We start from the raw sequence: 16,542 nt of genomic DNA on the forward strand, positions 1-16,542 counted from the left end.
AATCAGGCACTTCACAGCTGTCTTAAGGCGCAAAGGCCGAGAAGCGAGGCGCTACCTCAGAGCGCTGGCGAAGCAAGGAAGGGCAAATCAAAATGAACCTGCAAAGTGCTGCTCAGTACCCAAAATTCCTTCACACAGCGTTGAATCTCTCCAGAAGTCTCTCTCTCTCTCTCAGAATGCATGGTGCAAAAATGTCACCGACAAAAAAAGGCAGGAAGCGGTCGCCTTTAAATAGCGCTCCCCCAGTCCCTTTCTGACAGCATAACGCTCCCCTCAACCAGTTATTGAGCGAAGATTTCCTGTGTATGCTTTGTGCTTCTCTACCTCTCTTTCCTCCTTTAAGGCGCTCCTTAAAACCTACCTCTTTGACCAAGCTTTTGGTCACTGCCCTAATTTCTCCTTATGTGGCTAGGTGTCAAATCTTTTTGTCTTATAATGCTTCTGTGAAGCACCTTGGGACATTTTACTATGTTAAAGGCGCTATATAAATACAAGTTGTTGTTGTTGTTGTTGGACTGGATTCACACCCAGGTCCCAGAAGTGATGGGGCACCGCACATACCTTTCCACAGTTTAATTACAAAAAGGAATCTAACATGGTGCCTTTAGTTCAAAACTGTTTATTACTCATTAACAGTAAGAATTAACATCAGAGGTCAAACACATAACTACTCGTCTAGAATTTTTGTTACTGCAGTAATCACCAGGGGTGTGGTACATATTGGGCAAAAGACTTTGGGGCCGATTTTCCTGTGCTTTGTGACTGGGAGGAAACTAATTCTCTCAGAACAAAGTGTAGAAAAAAAGGGCAGAGACCCGTGATGCTGGTTCTCCACCCACTTTGTGTTGCCCTGGGAGTTCCCCCAAGCCAGAGCGGAGTGCCTGCACCTCCAATTAGTGCACACCGGGGACAGTGTAAAGAGGCAGGAGGTGACATTCCCAGCTCTCCCATATCATTTTACTCCCCCAGTGCTGGAAAGACACCCATTTTAAGAGGTTCCCAGAAGAAATGGGCCTTAGAACCAGACTCCTCCTGATCGGAGAGTAGGAAGCTAAGACAACAGGACCAAAGATAAGCCCCTTTTTTTCTTCCAGGGACACGGCTTGCTGATGGATGCCTACTGGTTGCTGTTTTTGGACAGCAATCAGCAATCTTTGATTACAGGGGTCATTCCCAATGTTGCGGGCCTGGGAGGCCTATAGCAGCTCTGACTTTCTTCGCCAGCACCCAGGCATTGGGCCGTGCCAGGGCCTAGGTCTACATCAGAGGAATGTCTGGCCTATGTAAGTGGCCAGAAACACAGGAAAATTCAGGTCATTGCAGATGGAACACACTTCAGATATGCTTCTACCTCCTGGGCACCCAGGGACAAGAAGGACAAGAAAATCAGCCCCTACATCTCCATATTTTATTCTCAGGAGATGAATAATGGAGAGACAAGTGTGGAATTTATCAGATGCAAGACAATCTTACCATTTTGAGCACATTGTTACAAAAACAATTATGTATCAAGTCCCCAACCTCAGTCATGAAAATTATGCTGAATGCATTGCAATCATTTTTGCTCTTTGCTTCTCATTCTCAGTCCTGGGGGTCCGCTGTATATTCCTTTAAATTGTACGGATAGCGATGAATTCCTTTGTAATTCACTGTCAGACTCGGTCCGATGTTCTCTGAAGTCCTGCAATTCTTTGTGTCGTTAATCTGATATTCTGAGAGATCTTGTATCTTTTGCCTCATCACCCAAGGTGGCAGTGGTGAAGAAACAGCATCGGCAGCAAATGTAATGACGGCAGCAGCAAGGAAAGAAAAAACACAAAAATCCAAGCAATATAAAATATACTGGATGGGATGGCAGAGAATTTCAGACAGTGAAGCAATCTTGGGATTCAGGTAACTAAGTAAGTTTGCCTCAGTGGTTTTTGGCATCACCTGAACCCCTTAGTTGGATCACTGCCATGTAATCCACTTATAGCCATCCAATAGTTTCTGCAGATACAGCATTCCATTCCTGAATAAAAGCAGTTTTTGCATTTCAAACGACCCCACTGAAGAACTCCTGCAAGATCAAGGCACTATCACATTATAACACTCTGTAGTTTGATTTAAACAATGTACATTATTTCACACACTTAACAATACATCTACACAAAACTCTACTGGAATTCACTGGCTATATTTCCTGGGTATAGGAAACATATTATATTGGACAAGGTCAAGCTGCACAGCAGGCATAATACTGTAATGTCTTACAAGGTTTTGAACATTTAAAACACTTTTCAATACAAAACACATGTACAAGGGAATGCTATTGTGTCAATCTGCTTTTTGAGTCAGTTTTACTGAATGTCACATTGAACTACATCTAATATAAGAGAAGAATGCAGGATGCAGCTGGCATGAATCAACAATATAAGATGCGTTAGTGGTAATTCATGAAGTTGGGAGGAAATGAAGGGTAGAACCTACTGCAATCCTGAAGAGAATATCCTGATGGCATAATTATAAATATATAGAAAATAAAAATATGCCTTTTTGTACAGTTTGAAACTATTGATACAACACCATGTTAGATGGAACCCAAAATTCTTAGCAACAGTGCAACATAATACAAAACTGCATGAGGTATGATGCCATCAAGTGCCCACACTAAAACTTCAATTTAAAACATATGAAGGGAAGCAACTTTTATTTGATGTTATCCATCTTGGGCGTCCAATTGGATAGAACAAAATTCCAAATATGCTACTGGTAATAATATGCAGTCGCATTACTTGCATTACACAGGTAATCAGCAGGTATCTGCTATTAACTGGTACGTGTTGCACATCAGATAACTAAACTGAGACCAAGAAGTTGTAAAAATAAGTGGCTGCTCAGTCAGTGAAGTAATTACTCCTCATAATATCTGTTAGTAATAAATGACACATCTTTTGTGCACTTTTCATTTATTAAATGGGGACTTCATTATCTGTTTTACAAGAGGTTGTAAAGCAGGCTATAATAGGAAATAGTTGCTTCATTACTGAAGCCTGGACAGTGGAGGATACATAGCTTTACGCAGTATGGTGTGAATTTATTGTATGCCCATCCCTCTTATTTAACATGGATTAGAGTAATTTACCCAAATACATATTGAAAAATGACTCCCAAAATTGGGATGGGCGGGGGCGTCAAATGTTTGATGCGGTAAGTTAACGCACAACTATCTGGTTTATCAAGTTCAATGACCGGCCCATGCAATATACTGATTCTAACACCTAAGGAACAGTGGTCACTCCCTTGGCATATACAGTAGTAGGATAATCATTGTTTGCAAAGATGATACACTTACCCCCAGAATTACCAACATACATCTTTGGGGTGGTTATGTATCTTCTGGGTAGGAGTCTTGCCGATGGGTCACCTATATTGTATCCTGTTGAGGTGCGGAATCAAACTTTTTAAATAATCAATTTATGCAAGGGATAAACATGCATCTATTTTAGTAGCAGAAGCCAAGTTTTCTTTTAGAATTGTGTTCTTATTTTAATCATGGGTCACAATTCGTTCCCAAATCCTTTCAGTGCAAACAGTTCAGTGATGGATGATCAGACCAGCGAAGATGGAGAAGGGAGGACAATGAAAAGAATACTGCATTTCTTGTAACTGGACAAAAAACATTACCAGCTACATTACAAATAAAATATAATATATTTCTGCACTAGATTAAAGCAGACGCATTTAATTATGACAGAAAAGGAGATAGAAGGGCTGAATGGAAGATTCTTAGTACAGGAGACAATTGGGCATTTTTTGCACCCAGCATCAGAGTTGGAAACAACTTGAAGTTTGTCGCTAACTATATTTTACTCCAGGTACTGGCTAATGCAGTAATTCTGGTGCTTTCAAACCCTTTCAGCTTGCTCCCCAATTTGTTTTTGTGACAGAATATTACTTTCCACATAGTCGTAACTTTGCATACCAATACATTATTAGAAATTCACTTGATAAAATCTTTTCATCAGTTTTTTTTCCCCTTCCCCAAGTTGAAAGCTGTATTTTATAACTGAACTGCAAAGTAAAGTTACTTAGCTTGTGTTGTTCTGACATTGCTGAGAATCAGGAGCAATTTCATCACATTGCTGAAGCACGGGTTGGCCTCAGCACTGAAAGGGTTATTTAACAACCTGCCAAACCATAAAATGCTATAAAGTTACGACGAGTGGTTAGGATTTGGAATGCACAGCCTGGTAGGGTGGTGGAAACAGTTTCATTAGTAGCTTTCAAAATGGAATTGGATAAAAACTTGAAGGAGAAAAAAATTACAGGGATATGAGGAAAGAGCCGGGTTGTGGGATTAACTGGATTGCTCTTCGAAAGAGCTGGTGCAGACTCGATGGGCCGAATGGACTCCTTCTGTGCTGTACTATTCTATGATTCTATTCTATAAGAAAACCAGATTGTAAACGCTCTCATGGTCTTATTGCACTACTGCCACTACTTACCCTAGGTTTACCGATTACTTTAATGATATGAAGATACTTGATGCTGTTTACTGTTAGGTGAGAATGGCCATGTGAGGCACATGTAAAAATGTCTGAGATAAAGAGGGGAGACTCTCGACAAATTCTTTCACCCACATGGATGATGTGACATTTGAGAAAAATGTTGGATCAAAGCCACATGTAAACACAAGGTACTCTTCAAGCAGAGCAGAAACACATGCTGTGTGTGCAACCTATGAATGATGTAGATGCCACATACAGTTCACTTCATAAGCTAGACCACAACCTGGTTAAACAAAAAAAACACCGTGTATAGGACCTGATTTAACACTAGGGTATAAACATCATCACTAAAGGTTAAATAGGACTGGTTAAAACCAAGGACTCATAGGCTTGGATTTTCATTTTATTGGTGAGGTAGCAGCAGGGCGGGACTTCTGCCTGTCACTTTGATCCAGTGGTAATCCTGTCGCATTTTCCTAGCTCAGAATTCATTGGGCATGCAGCGAGATGGTGACATCGGTTAGTAATTGGTTAGGAGGTAGGAGACAGCTAGCAAGGATAAATGGAATGTACTCTGATTAGCAGGATGTGACAAGTGGTGTTCACCAGGGATCTGGACTAGGGCCTCAGTTTCTCACCAGATACATCAATGACATAGATGAAGGAATAGAGAGTTTTATATCCAAGTTTGCAGATGACAGTAAGTTAGGAGGCACAGTAAGTTGTGTAGCTGGAAGCAGGAAGTTACAAAGGGACAAGAAAAAAATATCTTCTTAATGGAGAGAGACTAGGAACTGTGGAGGAGCAAAGGGATTTGGGTCCCCAGGTACACAATTCACTAAAAGATAGTGCACAGGTACAAAAAGTAATCACAAAGGCGAATGGAATGTTGGCCTTTATCTCAATGGGGTTGTAATACAAAGTGCAGGAAGGTATGCTTCTGCTGTACAGAGCCATGGTCAGACCTCATCTGGAATACTACGTTCAGTTATGAGCACCGCACCTCAGGAAAGATATATTGGCCCTGTAGGGGATTCACCAGAATGATACCAGGACTAAAATATGAGGACAGATTGCATAAACTTGGCTTGTGTTCCTTTGAGTTTAGACGGTTGAGGGGCAATCTAATTGACGTGTTTGAAAGGATAGAAGGACTCAATAGGTGGGGGAATCCAAAACAAGAGAGCAGAATATTGAAATTAGAACTGGACCATTCAGGAGTGAAGTCAGAAAGCACTTTAACCACACAAAGGAGAGTGGAAGTCTGGAATTTTCTCCACCAAAAGGCTGTGAATGCTGGGTCAATTGGGCATCAAGGGATCTGGATCACAGGCATGTAAATGGAGTTGAGGTACAGATCAGCCATGATCTAACTGAATGGCGGAACAGGCTTGAAGGGCTGAATGGCCTACTCCTGTTCCTAGATCGCTGGCTGCTAATCCCATAAATAAATTACACTGCTGTACTTGAATAGAACCCAGCTTTATACAAACATTTTAATTCATCTGTTTGGAAATGATATGTCACTGAAATGTTTATAATCCCACGCACACCTCTGCAGAGAACCCTGCAAAACATTCGGTTTTTTTTTAAACCTTTGACTTTTACATGATGGAGCAGGTGAATCCACAGCATTCCTTCAGCAGCGTCAGCCCAGTCTTTGCCATGAAAGGTGTCGATGTCTGCTGTGCTCTGGATGTCATTTTCCTTTCCTTTGCAGCATCTGTGATGAGACGACAACACTACTGGTGATCTGTTGTATCAGAGCATTGCACTGCAATATTCACACACATATGATTAACCTATCCTTCTTCACACAAACATATAATGGATTTCATTCATAATAATCTGAGAAAGTGCCAATTAAATCCAAGTTCCCAATATAACTTGGCACCCAAGGTCATATTAACAGAAGGTTTGAGGAGTTTCCTCCTCCCCCCACCCCCCCCCCCCCTGAAATATGCTTTCTCTAATCCATCGTAGGCAGTAAAGTCAGATAAAATGAGATGCAAAATATTATGAAATTTAATTTAGGTCAAGTCCCAGATGTCTGATTGAGATACCAGAGTGTTAGGAATGAAAAATTAAAATCTTTTGGTAAGAGTTCTAACATTAAATCTCCATCAGTTTCAAACCATCCCTGGTAAAATATTTTCCTTTGCCCTGTGTCAATGTTATCAAATGAAAGGAATGTTACATCCTGTAAATCCGATTTGGACATTTTCTCATTAAAGCAGAGCAATGTATCTTTTACCATCATTTTTATCTGCTGGCTTTGATTCTACTCTGCATGTCATGCATAAAGATGTTCTATTACATAATCTGCATTACAAATATTTGTAATTCAATGCCCTTAATAAAACTTACATTTTCAATAAATTTCTTGTTTAAGACTCAATGTTTTAATTTTTGTGCAGGCTCATAAGCAGCATTGTTTATAAGCAGAATGACAGACACTGACTGTGACCGGAATGTCAATCACCCAGCTCTGTGATTGATTGAGGAGAGGATGGCTGACAGCAGTGGGAGTAAAAGCTTCTGACTGCTTACATAACATGAAACCGCAGGATCCAAAAATACAGAACATTGTTGAGCATTGTGCGATTCCTCGCATATAAATTTCCGATCTCAGCCAATATTTTCCTCCATCGTGAAACTATTCTGAAAGAAACAATCATTTCCAGCACATCATTTGCCTCCTTCACTATTTAACTTCCCTCATCTTTTTGACAAAGGCAGGATGAAGAGACTCCTGTTGTGGGTTTGTCCAAGTCACCCAGGGTTATCACTCATGGAGGGAGTCTACAGAACAGGGCTGCAAAAAGTTGCACGCCCTCAACTGGGCAGGCAAAATAACACACTGTACATTTCTCCTTTGCCCACCCTGGGCATCAGAACACTCTTCATCCTCTTAAAAAAACAGTTGATCAACTAAAGCTTCATAAGGTGGGCTTCAACTCAACATCTTGCATTATGTCTACCAGCTCCCTACACAGCAATTACTTGCATGGACAACCTAAAACCCCTTCTTCCACTTTACCAGCCTCACACCCCAACATTTCTTACTTCACCTCTCCCATGTCACTTGGCACACACTCTTCAACTGCTAGGATTACACTCATTCACTATCTTCTTTCAGGGGAAATTGGCACACAATGCCTGTCAAATGCAAGCACTGGAGGGGCATGCCAACCTTTAAAACTCTCACCCCAGGTTGCTTTCTGAGCACTTACACTGTTGCCTTGGCATCCTTGTGAAGCATCACATAGACACAACAATCTACCCCCTTCTCTGTCTCCTTAATCCAAAGAGGACAATCCTTGCCCATTCTGAGCTTCTACCCTCCATTCTGCAAATGCACCACAGCAACAGATGGCACAGGAGGAGGAATATGATGATGGTGCTGAACAGGATGTATGATACTACCTTCTCTCAGAACAGCAATAGTTGCCACGCCCTCATAGCACTACACCAGTCGAGTGTAGGAGAAGAAACAAAATGCCAAACGGCAATTGGACATAAGGCGAGAGGGCCAGCTCAGTCCCATGAGCCTTTTTCAGAGCAGAGCAGCCAACCACCTCCGGCAATCCTAGCCCTCAGGTGGCACATCGGAGAAGCACGAGAATAGGTGCTCATAGGGAATAGCATACCTGTTCCTGACAAATCCTGGCAGTGAATAGGTGGCCTGGATATCTGCCGGTGGCCCAACCCTGTGAAAAGCAGTACGAAGCAAATGCAGATATCCACAGGCAGAATGGCAACAAAAAAAATTTGCTTTAAAAATCACTTCCTACCTGCAGAAATTTGAATGAAAGGATCTCCAGCCTCTTGTTTCATGTCCACCTTGAACAGCTGATCCTGACAGCTGCAGTGCCTCACTGACCTGTGTCGAACTTACCCTGGTAGCAACAGCGATCCAACTTCAGGAAATTCAGAGGTACTTCACAACTGCCTCTCACTCTGACATATTCAATTGAGGTGATTCGGTGGATGGATCGTGGGCAAGCTGCAGGAGCACGAGGTGACCAGCGGGGGAGCCATTTAAGCGCAGAAGTTGGGCGGAAATGTCTTCCACCTGACTTTCCACACACAAATGTTTCCCACACTGTTCCAGCACAGTAAGGGCGCCAGAGATGGCAAGGAAATTCACCCACTATGTCCCTTAGCCAAGCACAGCACTGAACTAGCATTAGAGGTGACTGGCACATCCACATACCGTATTCACCTGTCTCTTCCACTGAGGAAGCAAGCAGCTGTGAACTGGGAATTAGAACACTAGCTAAAGTTGGGGAGAAGCTGAATTAAAAGGCGCTCATATTATTAATCTAAATGTAGAGTAGCATTCATAAGCAAACATTAATATACTGATAATTTACATTTGTCCCAGCTAAACAGATTAAGCCACACATCACACTGTATCTAAAAAAAAAAGTGCCACCAAGTTTCTTTGAGTATTATTTCAACATCACCGCCAAAAAAGTTAGCTTCAATCTCGAAGCAATCACAGATACATTGTGGAAATTACTATTTATAATATTAGTGGACAAACGCTTTACAGGTCCATTTGACATTCTTGCAGATTTTGCAGGTCTACGCTGGAGAAATTGGATTCAAAGGTAGGCACCAAGCGGAGGCAAAATGTTACCCTCAGATCAGGCTTGAAAATTGGAAGGAATTCACACATATCACTAAACTTGGACTACTCGGAGCACAAAAGTGGCACAAACAAAGCCTAGAAATAATGCTCAGCCTTTTGCACTCAGGGTCTCTCGCCCGAACCCTGCCCACCAGCCTTGCCACATTTCTTCCCACTTTCAAAAGCCTCCTTAGAACTGACCTCTTCAATCATTCCTTTGGACATTGTTTTCTCCCACAACCTGCTTATTACATGAAAGGTGCTATATACATGCAAACTGCTGTTGAGTTTAAGGTGATGTGATGCAGGGGGAAACGATTAAAGGAGGGGAAATCAAGTATTGTAGATCTCAATAGAACGCATTTTGTTCCAAAGAACCAACTGTCCCAGCTGAAAAATTAATAATTTACATAAATTTCATACGATACTGTATAACATTTTAAGACAATGTTAAAAATGAAAGGAAAAATGAAGCACTTTGATCATTTTAAAAACTGCACTGTATTAAAAATGAACAATTCTGTGACGTTGCTCAGTTTGGATTTCAAAATGCCCAACCGGCCATTTAATAGTTTCTATATCAAGCAGCTTTTCTCAGTGCGGCACCAAACCATGTAATTGGCTCCACTTCATAGATAGGGAAGGCACGGAATCAGCTGCGGGGTCAGCAGGGAATTAGCTTCAGTCTCATTCTTATCATCTCCATCCATCTTGATTTTTTTTAAGCAGCTGCCACAACCTCTTTATTTGTCAGCTCTGGAACAGTAGGCTTGGCAATGTCATTCTTGAAAATCGGCAAAGGCCTTAAACACCGATTGAGGGACATCAGCCAACAAATTGACTTCACCTGCAGTAGCATTTTGGTAACAGTTCTGCAGTGTGAATGGTTTCACTAGGTTCCAAGTATGGTGCAATATGTGAACTGCATCCAATAACTTACCTGGCAATCTTCTTGCGCTTGCAAGCTTCTTGCCTCAACCGAAATCTATAGCAACAGGATGGGAACCATTTACATCCTCTCATCCTGGTCATCAGGTTCAGAGGATGAGCAGCCGCACCAGCACCACAACCAGCCACAATAGCAGCACCAGCACCAGGAGCGCCAACCTCCTCCTCAACCACCTGATGCTGCCCTGGACACAGGGCATCAGCCCCTGACAAAATTGCTGGCTGGGAGGCCAGCGATGGCATCACCATGGCCAGACTTTCTTCACTTGATGCTGTAAACCCTGGCTGCCACATGATGCGCCAGGTTGACACCAGCCCACACCAGCACCGTGAAGCATCCCTTTAATGTCCAAGCCATTTCACGCACACACATCACTATAGTGGGGGATGGGGGAGGGGGGGGAAGTTATGTCTGAACAATCACCGGAACTCAGTAAGACACTTCTCAATGTGCGCTCAGATCTGTCCAATAAGGGGCACTTTTGGGAAAAGATATTGCACTGTATGACAACACATTACCAGAAACTTCACATGGACATTGGCTAAACCTCTCAAGTGCCTACCCTTGTGTGTTGTTAGTTGGTATGCTTGCAGTAGGATGAGGGTGAGTGTGAGGGGTGACTAGTGAGATGGGGAAGTGATAAAGTAGATAGAGAGGGTTGGATGGAGTTTCAAGGTAAGTTGGAGTCCTGGGGCGGTCTCTTCAACCCTTGGAAGGGAAGAGAACCTCCATGCGTGCTGTGACTCCCTCCATAAGCATATGGAGGGAGTCATTGGAGAGCCTGGGTGCAAGCATTCACCTTTGTGCAGTGATTGTCAGTGTTTGCAGCACCTCAATGCTGTCAAACACTGACAGATCAACTGTCAAAATAAAATTGTGCGTGGTCGCTTTAAAGAAATCGGCAGATGATGCGTCATCAAATGACCTCATCAGACCCACTTCCTGTTAATTGGCTGGTGGGCAGCTTAACAAGGCCAATCAAGGGAAAATCACGTCTGCAGCTGAGGCGGGACCGGAACCCGGAAACCAGCTGACCCGCCCCCAGAATTAAATTCGCAGCCTCGGGTTTTGAATTATCATTTTAACCTTCAAGATAACTCCCATCCATTTACTAATTGACATTGATTGTGTTGGGGGGAGGGGCAGAAAAATCAGCAGATTGCACCTTAAAATCTCTCAAATCTAGAGGATGGTTCAGAATTTTAATGTACAAATATCGCTGATGACATGCCAGATTCCTGCATGAACTTTTCCACATCACTGCCAGCATGAATAGGGAATGCTGACTGGGAGCAATTAAAGTCCATTATCTAAGGCCTGACAGTTTTCACAGTCCTGCCGGAATGATTGATCAGACAGTTGAAACACAATTAAAACAAAGCAACTCATCAATCGCTGACTGTTAATTGTTCTGTCTAACCAGAGGTGTATAAATGAAGGTATTTTACACTGTGGTACTACTGCCAACTCCCAAGATGTGGGTTCCACTTAATCAGTGGCACTAACCAAGATAAACATGCTTGGTTTTTGTAAATTTGGCAAGAGAGGAGATTTGCTGCTTCCTGGGGTAGAGTTTCCACTTTGGGCACAATCGGGAATCTGGGCACAAAATTGTGTGAGTCACCTGACTTCCCAAAGCCTTTCCACCATCTACAAGGCACAAGTAAGGAGTGTGATGGAATACTCTCCACTTGCCTGGATGAGTGCAGCTCCAACAATACTCAAGAAGCTCGACACCATCCAGGACAAAGCAGCCTGTTTGATTGGCACCCCATCCACCACCTTAAACATTCACTCCCTCCACCACCAGTGTACTGTGGCTGCAGTGTGTACCACCTACAAGATGCTCTGCAGCAACTCGCCAAAGCTCCTTCGACAGCACATTTCAAACCTGCGACCTGTACCACCTAGAAGGACAAGGGCAGCAGGTGCATGGGAACACCACCACCTGCAAGTTCCCCCCCCAAGTCACACACCATCCTGACTTGGCAATATATTGCAGTTCCTTCATCGTCACTGGGACAAAATCCTGGAACTCCCTACCTAACAGCACTGTGGGAGTACCTTCACCACACGGACTGCAGCGGTTCAAGAAGGCGGCTCACCACCACCTTCTCGAGGGCAACTAGGGATGGGCAATAAATACTGGCCTTCCAATGACACCCACATCCCGCGAATGAATCAATAAACTTATGATTGAAATTGCAATAGTTTTCCAATGTGAAGTTATGGTTCAGGTTTTCGCACCAACTCATTTGCATATCGCCAAAAGTAAGATTTCCCATGAATCAGCACAACAGAGCAGCTTAAACGGGCGGGATCAACAAGTGGGAACAGAGCCAATCGGGCCTCAGGTATCTGGGGAGGGGTCATATCAAAGCCACTGTGAAAATGTTACCTTCAGAGTGAAGCTAAAGAGAGAAAGGTAAGAGGATTCTGGGAAAAAATGCCATGTGACCTAACTGATTTGATTGATTGATCTAATGCATAGCAGTAGTGAATGATTGCAATGAGCATTGTGCTAAAGGACTTAAGGAACTGCATTGGTCTGATTGATCCATATTTACACCAATGACACCAAGGTCTACCTCTCCACCACTTCCCTCGATCCACCGTCCATAAACACAAACTTGTCCAAGACTCAGCAGCCCACATCCAATCCTACACGAAATCCTGCTCACCTATTACCACTGTCCTCACTGACCTACGTTGGTTCCCCCTGTACAATCCTCATCTTCATCATTAAATATCTCCATGGACTCACTCCGTGCTTTCTCTGCAACCGCCTCCATTCCTGTATCCCCTATCGCTTCCTTCAGTCCCCCAACTCTGGCCATTGGTGTATCTCTGGCTTCCCCCACCCCATCATTTGTGACAGGAGTTTTCAGACTACTCTCTGGAATTCTTTCCGCAAACCCCTCCATTTTTCTCTCACCTTTAAAAACCTTCTCAAAACCCAGGGTGGAAATTACCCCTGAAATGACGCCCATTCGTGCATCCATTTTGGGAAGCCAATTTACACCTAAATTTCCTGCCAATCTCATTAGCATACGCCAGAACATAAAAATCATCATAAACAAGTGGAAACCAGCACAACAATCTGAGGAAAGTGCGGAATTTTGGACAGAAAACCCCACAGCATGTATCGTTGGTTCTTGACAGGGTCCCCACCCAGAAGTCAGCCCAGGGCTCTTTGTCTGGGAAGCATTCCTGGTCCTCCTGGCCCACAAGCAGTGCTGTAAAGGCACTTACCTTCTCCCTGAAGCTGTCCTCGTCTCCCTTTGGCTGCTGGGTTTCCTGAGGCCTGGGAAACCCCAGCCGGCCACTGTTAAGCCTGCAAAGGCTGCCAGCCTAATTAAAATATTTAAATTGCCAACATGCCTCCTGGGAGTGGGTTGGCTGCCTGCCCCTTGTCCCGCCTCTGTTAAATCCGGAAGTGCGCGGGTTGGAGTTGGGTTTCAGATTTTTAACTTTTTAATATCTGACCCGACCCCAACCCACCCATTTTTTCAGTGTTAAAATTCACCCTCATATGTTCCTTCTTTAAGTATGCAATTTAAGTTTCAAGCTAGTTTGCCATCATTCATGCACATTAGGCACAGCATGCTTCAGAACATTTAATTGTGGAAACTTTTCAATTTTTAATGTGACTCAGACAGATGCCATAAAACCGCTTTCAAAGAAACAGAAAATACAGTGTAGGTCATCATTAAAACATCACTTTAATAAAAAAAATCACAATATAACAGAACAATGATTTTGTTTCCCACTGCACTTAAAATTCTGGGCATAATTTTAACTCTTTGTGAACCAGTGTAATTGCAGGAAATTTGCCTGTACAGCTCTTTAGCCCAGGATGGAGCCATTATGATGAGCTGAGATGCGTTTAGAGGTAGCGATCGATATCTAAGAACATAAGAAATAGGAACAGGAGTAGGCCATTCGGCCTCTTGAGCCTGCTCCGCTATTTAATGAGATCATGGCTGATCTGGTTTTGGCCTCAACTCCACTTTCCTGCCAGCTCCCCATAACCCTTGACTCCCCTGTTGCTCAAAAATCTGTCTATCTCAGCCTTGAATATATTCAATGACTCCGCTTCCACAGCTCTCTGGGGTAAAGAATTCCAAAGATTCACAACCCTCTGAGGGAAGAAATTCCTCCCCATCTCCGCCTTAAATGGGCGACCCCTTACCCTGATACTATGCCCCCTCATTCTAGATTCCCCATATCTGGTGTATAAGATCAAAGAAATTCGAGCTGGGCTGGCTCAACAAGGTCAATCAAGGGAAAATCGCGCGGATTGGCTGGACGTCAAAGTAGGCAGGTCAAAAACCCGAAAGGGGAAGTCCTGCCTTCTTCCCGACAGGTTCGGCAAAATCTACCCCTAACAGTGAGTCCACTTCGAAAGTAATTAAGAAGTAATTAATTGGCTGCAAAGTGGCTTTGAGACATCCTGAGGACGTGAAAGGCGCTATATAAGTGCAAGTCCTTTCTGTTTCTTTGTATTAATCACCGGCAGTAAGCAAGTAATCATTCACATTTTTGTTGAATGCTAAAAATAAAGAACAACTTTCCCAATGGCTCAGCTGATTAAGCCAGTGAATAGCAGAAGCACATCGAGCAGGAAGGTCCCATGGTTGATCCCTGGTCTGCACAGATTCAGCTGATCTTAGCTAGGGCGGTCATAGGGGTGGTGCAAATGCCCTCGGTGTTCCTTGACTCGGGAAGAGAAAATCTGGCCATGGTTCTCACTCCTGATGGCTATCCATAAGTGTGCATGTCTATTGAGTAAAAACTGAATCATTCTCCTGCAGTTCAATAATCTGCCAATACTCACTACCCAAACATTTATAAGGGGGGCGGGGAGGAGCTGTAAATATTGATAGAGTCCCAGGAACCCTCTGTCCTAAATGCCAAAAATTGACATCAGCTATCCAAAAGGAAGGCAGTGTTAGTGGCAAGTCAACAAATACAGAAAAATTAAGAAAAAATACATAACACTTGATACTCTGTACCCATGGCATAAAGTATGTATGCATACAGCCGCAGATGGATGAAAATCAATGACCTGAAGGACTCCCTTGTGGACTCCAAGAATCGGATTGCCCCAGCTTGAAAATCTCCAGTCTAGGCTCAGTCAAAAGAATGAATAATTAAGCAAGGTGAAGGAGAGTGACTGGGACCCATGGAACCATATCCCAGCAAGAAGTCAACATCAGGAGAGGATGAGGGGAGGGGAGAAAATGAACTGGGACAAAAGGCAAACAACACAAAGGTTCGATGGGGATGGTGGGGGGGGATTGGAGCTGTGCAGAGAAAGGTTGTTTTGCCACAGCAATGTGAAATGTACAGTGGAGACGACCAGAAAAGAAATCAGCAGCTTGGCAATCAAACACCCACTTGTTTTTTTAGAGCTGGCCTTTGTTAATTTTGTCTGCAGGAAATCAGCCATTTCTTTGTCTTCCTCTCTTTCTCTGTGGAAAAAAGCAATACAGTTCAGTGGTCACCAGTTACCAAACATCACGGAAGTGATTTATTCAAACCATCTGCAACTGTACCAACCAATATTTGATCATTCAAGACCCCAAATTTTTCATGCCGTGTCTGAATTTATTTCAAAAAGCTTGTTTAAATGAAGCTGCTGTACCTCAGCCGTTCAAATTCAACATCATCCACAAGAAAGTCTCTCGTCTCCACCAGTTTGTGGATCTGTTGCAGTAATTCCTCCTCCTTCTGCTTATTGTCATTTGATTTGTCCTTATCTAGATTTTTAAGTGAGAATAGCTGTTAGTTCCAGTCCCTTAGTAGTATTTATACAGAAAGGTCATATTCACCGTCTCCAAGGCACTCGACTGGCGACAATGAGCTTTTCAATGAGTAGCTGAGTCACACGGACCAGTAATGTCCCAATTTTGATTCCCAGTCTGCATAGAGTCAGTGGATCTGGGGTGGCAGTAGGGGTGCTACAATTAACTTCAGTGCCCTTAGGTTAGGAAGGGGAAAATCAGCCATGGCTCAGTTGGTAGCACTCTTGCCTCTGAGTCAGAAGTTGTGGGTTCAAGTCCCCACTCCAGAGACTTTTGCACAAAAATCTAGGCTGACGCTCCAGTGCAGTGCTGAGGGAGTACTGCACTGTTGGGGGTGCCGTCTTTCAGATGAGACATTAAAACCGAGGCCCCGTCTGCTCTCTCAGGTGGATGTAAAAGATCCCATGGCACTATTTCGAAGAGCAGGGGAGTTATCCCTGGTGTTCTGGACAATATTTATCCCTCAATCAACATCACTGAAAACAGATTATCTGGTCATTATCACATTGCTGGTTGTGGGAGCTTGCTGTGCGCAAACTGGCTGCAGCGTTTCCTACATTACAACAGTGACTCCACTTCAGAAAAGTGCTTCATTTGCCGTAAAGCGCCTTGGGACATCCTGAGGTTGTGAAACGTGTTATATAAACGCAAAACCCAAGT

The 16,542-nt window shown here is 43.3% G+C and overlaps 1 protein-coding gene across 1 annotated transcript in view; it reads right to left on the reverse strand.

The window, feature by feature from the left end:
* Positions 1–616: 616 nt before the first annotated feature.
* The window catches only part of pik3r6a (phosphoinositide-3-kinase regulatory subunit 6a), a 77,750-nt gene continuing 61,824 nt past the window's right edge, over positions 617–16,542 (reverse strand). The window contains exons 4-6 of the mRNA XM_085963481.1: positions 15,723–15,837; positions 15,476–15,549; positions 617–6,213 (exon numbers count right to left, since the gene is read on the reverse strand). Of these exons, the coding sequence (XP_085819607.1) occupies positions 6,095–6,213; positions 15,476–15,549; positions 15,723–15,837 (308 nt within the window). The 3' untranslated portion in view covers positions 617–6,094. The remainder of the gene's footprint in view (positions 6,214–15,475; positions 15,550–15,722; positions 15,838–16,542) is intronic.

The sequence above is a fragment of the Somniosus microcephalus genome, chromosome 21 (assembly GCF_052327205.1).
Source record: "Somniosus microcephalus isolate GS21.2 chromosome 21, FLI_Smic_1.0, whole genome shotgun sequence".
Classification (NCBI taxonomy): domain Eukaryota; kingdom Metazoa; phylum Chordata; class Chondrichthyes; order Squaliformes; family Somniosidae; genus Somniosus; species Somniosus microcephalus.